At 39.2% G+C, this 6,261-nt stretch overlaps 1 protein-coding gene across 1 annotated transcript in view; it reads left to right on the top strand.

The window, feature by feature from the left end:
* Positions 1-535: 535 nt before the first annotated feature.
* The window catches only part of abcc2 (ATP binding cassette subfamily C member 2), a 22,066-nt gene continuing 16,340 nt past the window's right edge, over positions 536-6,261 (top strand). Inside the window, exons 1-9 of the mRNA XM_032540750.1 lie at positions 536-1,070; positions 2,622-2,798; positions 3,609-3,755; positions 3,842-3,982; positions 4,141-4,263; positions 4,360-4,415; positions 4,501-4,753; positions 4,832-5,016; positions 5,707-5,884. Of these exons, the coding sequence (XP_032396641.1) occupies positions 1,026-1,070; positions 2,622-2,798; positions 3,609-3,755; positions 3,842-3,982; positions 4,141-4,263; positions 4,360-4,415; positions 4,501-4,753; positions 4,832-5,016; positions 5,707-5,884 (1,305 nt within the window). The 5' untranslated portion in view covers positions 536-1,025. The remainder of the gene's footprint in view (positions 1,071-2,621; positions 2,799-3,608; positions 3,756-3,841; positions 3,983-4,140; positions 4,264-4,359; positions 4,416-4,500; positions 4,754-4,831; positions 5,017-5,706; positions 5,885-6,261) is intronic.

The raw sequence follows: 6,261 nt of genomic DNA, 5'->3' as shown, positions 1-6,261 counted from the left end.
TTTATAGTTCTACTTGATAATTATACTATTTGTGCAACTGCAACACAGAATTTCCCTTCGGGGATCAATAAAGTATTTTCTGATTCTGATCATAACTTCAACAAAACAGCTTTTTTTGTCTCATTTCTGTGATCGTCCTCTTTCTACACAGACAGACTCACACATGCAATCCTTTTTGTTTCTGTGGTTTTGTGGGGAACTGGTTCCTGGGAGCAATTTACCTATGTAGTGGTCTTTTGAAGTAAAATAGCCTAACATCAGCATTGCAAAACCCAGCGCTTTTACATAGTAGCACAACAATTTTCTTTTCAGTCATGTACTGTACTGCATCCGAATGCATGATTGCCTAAAATTAATCTAATGTGACTTGAAAATCGGTGTCTTTCCAGAGAAAGTAAAGGCATGCAGAGTAGAAGTAAAAACAACAGGAAAAGGATTCTAGCCCACTCCCTCCCTTTTCCTAAACACATTCCCCCTTTTTTGGTGGGCCGTCCTGGGAATACTTATGCAAGCCTCTCTGTCGCTCCCTTTTTTCTCTTATGCGGTCATCTGCCTGCAGGGTTGCACTTTAGACAAAGAGTGTTGACTGTCTGTGGGCTGGTGCAAGGTAGGGTTCTCTGAATGACTTTTACTACAGCTATTGAGTTTTTTTTCATTCACCCATCAGGAGGACTGTATATATGCGCTAGACATCAAACAACTTACAGAGGACGGCCTTAAGATCTGCCTAAAAAGAAAGAACTCAAGACACGCAGTTAAGCATTGACCTGTCTTATTTACATAAATCTTACTACTAATGCTAGAACTTACGCCTTGTCTAGGCACAAGGTGGCTGCAAGGTTTGATTTATGCTTAAAAGCTTTAATGGCTCAAAGTCCCTCAGTCACATCCTGCAGTTGTCTCTGGAGAGTGGGTGGACCAGGGGAGAGAAGAAACATAAAAGTAAAGCTCTGCAGCAGCAGAGCAGAAGGCAAGAGGCATCTCGTCTAGTCATCTGAAAGCGACTGAAGCCCTCAGTGTGGACCATGTGTGCTGCAGCTTTGGAGGAGTACTGTGGGTCTGTCTTCTGGGTGAGTTCAACAGCTAGGGTTAATGTAGCTGAGGGGAGACACTAGAGTGGGGGTTGTGGTAAAAAGGCGTTTTATATGAAAATATACAGCAAATCCACTTAAATATAACTAGAGAATTACAGAGAATGGACACAGTACTTTAATATAATACAATATATCTGTGATAAGTACAAACTTTCTTTTTTCCCTGTCAGATATGATGACATATTCTTTTAAAGTTGAAAGTTTTTTTCTGTTTTATATTTTTTTATTACAAAGGATAGACACAATAACACCTACTTTAATATAATATATCTGTGATAAATACAAACTTTCTTTTTTCCACGTCAGATATGTCGACATATTCTTTTAAAGTTTTTTCTGTTTTATATTTTATTTTGCTACAGAAGATGGACACAATAACACCCATATTCTTTAGTATAACTTTAAAGTTTGTTTATTTTTTTTAATTTTTTTACTATGCTGGATCACTATAATGTTGTAACAATGCATGACTGATAAATATGATTATTTTATACAAATGCTCATGTTAATGTGTCAATCTCTTTAGTATGTGGGGTAAAAAAAACTTATGTTCACACAATGTGATGAGATAATAGTTACTTTAATCTAAAACCATTTGATAGGTTTTCAACCCTGTACACAGTGATCTCAGTGAACATGTGACTAGTCAATTAGGTAGGACATGACTCAGCATGTCCGTCAAATGCAGCACATTTGTTTTGAGCTGTAACTCTGCTAGTTGTAAAAAAAAAATAACAAAAAGCACTCAATTTTTAATTATTCACACAAAAGTTGGGGAAAGTTATACCTTCCGGTTTCAGCTTCTCAGACAGGAGGATTTTCTGAATTTCTTGCATCATGTTAGACTAAATATCTTTAGGTTTTGCAGTTTTTTGTTAGTCAAAAGATGTTTGCAGACATTACCTTGGGCTCTGGGAAGTGTTTTGACATTTTATAGACTAAACATTTAGTTAATAATAGATACATTTGTAGTAGCCTGACACATTTCATTTCAATCACGGGAAAAAAATAATAATCCATTTATCTTATAAAGCACCAACATAATTATTGCACAGGGTAAAATACCTTTATCATAATAAGCACATGCCATTCAGAAAAGCAGGATTCTCGTTATAGCAGGTTGCCTGCACGGCAGATGGCAAAAGTGCTTTGAATGCTAATACTGTAAATCATTTGAAAGCATTTAAAAAGCTTTTCAAACCACAGTTTACGTATTGTTAAAGGGTCTTTTATTCATATTCATAATTCTGCCAGTACATTAGTACCCATCTTTCCATAGACTTTTGTCCCGAAGTGCAGAATGCACATGCTGCTAGAGCTATTAGCAGGGACTTAGGGTTTAATCAAAAATGAATCACTGCTTGATTACATTACTAATCAGGGAGGTGTTGGGTGTCACTTCATTGTAGTGAGCTCCGGGGGTACACGGATGGGAGTATGTTTGGCTTTCTCTGAGATTAGAAGGGCTCTGGCATTCAGTGACGAGTTTTGTGTGTGTGCGTGTGCGTGTGTGTGTGTGCACCTCAGAATGCTTCATATCTGAATAGTGAAGAACCAGACCTCCCAGAATGTGTAGGACAGACGGTGCTGGTCTGGATCCCCCTGGGGTTCCTGTGGCTCTGTGCCCCGCAACACCTGCTTGTTCTCTGCAAGAGTTCACAAGTGAACACAAAACATCTGTCCAAGCTCTACCTCTGCAAACAGGTAATGTACAAAGAAAGACATGGCGTTCCAGTCATAATGGGATGCTAAAAGAGAAAAGAGTCAAAGGGGTCAAAGAGATGTATATTTGTCAATTCTTGGTAGGCTAATTTGATTTTTTTTCATTTAATGTTTCTACATTGTAAGAAGTGATATTTCCATGTCTTTTTTTTATAAAGCAGGTCAAGGTGAAGTATAAACACTTTGAAAGTATCATAATGCTCAATCCACACAGAATGCACACAGCCGATATTACGAAACGGTGCTTTTAAAAGAGCCGTCAGAACTTCTGCACGGATGCGATGTCACAACTCTACTATATATGGTTTATATCTAGGTAGAAAGTGCTACTACAGTGCTGTTACAGTCATTCCCCTGCTGCAATGATGGTGCAGAGACCTTAAGAGAGCAGATGGAGTAGACCCAGAAACGCTGACCAAGCAGTGCAAACTGGGCTTTTCGGGAAAGGGGCTTAAAAAGATAGGCGCTAAAACTCCCAATTTCAGACAGAAATTAGCTGAAAATACAGGTATATTTACAGTACATGGACAGTATGAAAAAATAATGTGTTTTTTTTAACATTAGAGCATGTGAATGGTTTTTTTTTTTAGTAGAATGTAAAAATGCAAGTATGAACCTGAGAATGAGCATAATATGGGACCTTTAAAGATCTCCTCCAGGCATGTTTTTTTATATATATATAGCAAAACTCGCTTGGTATAATAATTTGTCGCTCGTATGGTTTTTGTGATTTTTTTTTTTTTTAAATTACATAGTAATTCTTATTGTGATTTTTTTTTCCCCCTCCCTCAGCTTGTGGTGTCTATGTTGTTCCTGATGGCCTTAGCAGCCTTGGCAATCACGTTAGCAGAGGATTATGGTCAAAGCAACGACCCAACTTCAACGGAAAAAAATCCTGGTGTATACTACGCAAACCCTGTCCTGTACGCAGTCTCATGGGTAAATAAAACAGGTTTTGTATTGATTTATTTGCATTGGTACTTAAAATTGGAAATATTACATGTTTTTTATGTCTTCTTTGTCAGATCCTTCTGCTGTTGTGCCAGGAAGGACTGAGGCGGAGGAAAGGATCAGTAGACTCGGCTACTCTCTTTCTCTTCTGGTTGCTCCTTGTTCTGTGCGATGTTTTCCCTTTCCAGAGCCTCCTACGAAAAGCACTCAGACTGGTATGAACTTAAAACTTAAAACAGGCATCAGTCATTAATCAGGCAGTGGCAATCACATGATTTGATTGCAGCTCTCTGTATTTATTAGTAATGAACCATTCACTGTTTAACCCCCCTCACCCTTAAACATCTTTGATACACACATTTCTGATCAACAGGGAGAAATCAGCGATGTCCCTCGTTTCTGCCTTTTCTACATTTCCTTTGGTTTGGAATTGATTGCACTTATTCTCTCCGCTGTGGCTGATATCCCTCCAGAAGCTGAGGAGGTTGTAAAAGAGGTAACAATTCACCCAGATGGAGCCATTCATTTGTTGTTGTTGTTTATTGCTGAGAATGTATTCTATCTATGTGATTTTAATGTTTTTTATCCACAGAATCCAGAGTTGGGTGCAGTGTTTCTGAGCAGAATCACCTTCAACTGGTTTAACAGGTAAATTAAAAGTTGCTGCGGTAAGAATCCAAGGAACCCCCCACATATGTTCGCCTAAACGTCTAACTATATCTTGTTTCTTCAGTATGGTGGTGAAGGGGTACAAGCAGCCCCTAGTTCAGGAGGACATGTGGGAGCTGAGTGAGCCAGATAGCACTGCTAACATCAACCAGCATTTTCAGTATTTCATGCAGTTGGAATTGGGTGCGGCTCGAGTCCGGTTCCAAAAAAAGTTGAAGAAAAAACGGGATGAGAAGAGAGACAAAGCCCAGGAAGAGGCCTTTCAAAATGGCCTCTCCAACAGTCTGATGAAAGGTGTGAGTCAGGATGTGCTGATGGTAAGTGTGCAGAGAGAAACACTTAACACGCGTGTGTCATTGATTCTCTGTCAACGTTCAAACTATATCTTTCTCTAGGAGGAAAAGGGAAAGAAAGAAGATGAAAAGAAGAAGAAAAATGGCAATAAGAAGGAAAATGATGAACATCCTGATTCATGGCTGATTTACACCATTTACAAGACCTTTAAATGGATTCTGATTGAATCTGCCTTCTTCAAACTTTTGCAGGACCTTCTGGCTTTTGTCAGTCCCCAACTCCTAAAGTGAGTCAGGTTTTTAGTGAAACTGTCTCTGATTTCCTGCAGTTTTTTTGTAGGCAGCTGAGCAGCTATTTATTGATTGAGATTTGAAATTGTTTCATTCCTCCCTAAATAACACAGTCAGGACACAAATTCTCAACCTTCTTGGTCACAACAGAGTTAAACTGTTACTGATTACTGCTGTTAAAGGTAAAATATGAGTTCCTGCATGGTCACTTGTCTTGACGTTCCAAATAAATTTCAAACAAAACAGAGCAAGCCCGCCCCTCCCCCCATGTTTCTGTAACTGTCATGATTAACTGACCATCACTAACCCCCACCCCACCACCCCTCCCCAAACCATCTTGTCCGTGTCAGCAAACACTTTGTGAGTAAACATTTACTTTGCGTCAATAAACTCTATTCTAAACAGATTTTTGAATTTTAAAACAATAAAGCCTACAGGAAACTTATACGACTTGAGCATTATGGAACACAAGATTGAAAGTCTATCCTCCGCAGATTAGGCATTGCTCTACGGAAAACACCAGGGTATGACAGGGGAGGGGAATTGGTAAGGGACAAAGTAAAGAATTAAAAATTAAGGAAATCCTAACATTACATGATTGAAATCTGCCAATAGATGCTTGAAATATCCCTGTAGCATGTTTTGAGCTGCCCCATTAACTAACTTTTTGTTTTTACTGGTTTTAGATTGATGATCTCTTTCACTCAGGACAAGTCCAGGTTTGCCTGGGAAGGGTATGTGTATGCAGTGCTGCTGCTAGTAGTGGCCATTCTGCAGTCTCTATTCCTGCAGCAGTATTTCCAGCGTTGCTTTGTGCTGGGGATGAAGGTTCGCACCGCCATCATAGCTGCTGTGTACCAAAAGGTAACAACTCAAGTGATAGTACGATGACATTTATTTCAGACTCCTTGATTCAGTTAATTGCCATGCCACATCATATCATCACATCATAAGAAATGACCACATGTAGTTTTCAACATCCATCTGAGTCACAATCACTTTCATCAACACATGTAATGACCACCTACTGATCAATGAAAAAGTGAACATTCTCTGCGTGAACTCTAGACTGGGTAAACCCCGCCCACTCTGCCGGAGATTTGATTTCGCCGTATAGCTCGATCTGGAATGCTGCACATTTAATTCTTCTGCTTCAGTTCACAATTTTGCGGGAACCAATCACAAACTTTCTTATCTACCTGGCACGCTATTGGCAGGTTTAACATGATGACGATAGAGAA

The sequence above is a fragment of the Etheostoma spectabile genome, chromosome 17 (assembly GCF_008692095.1).
Source record: "Etheostoma spectabile isolate EspeVRDwgs_2016 chromosome 17, UIUC_Espe_1.0, whole genome shotgun sequence".
In the NCBI taxonomy this organism is placed as follows: Eukaryota; Metazoa; Chordata; class Actinopteri; order Perciformes; family Percidae; genus Etheostoma; species Etheostoma spectabile.
This window is presented reverse-complemented; position numbering and strand designations above follow the sequence as displayed.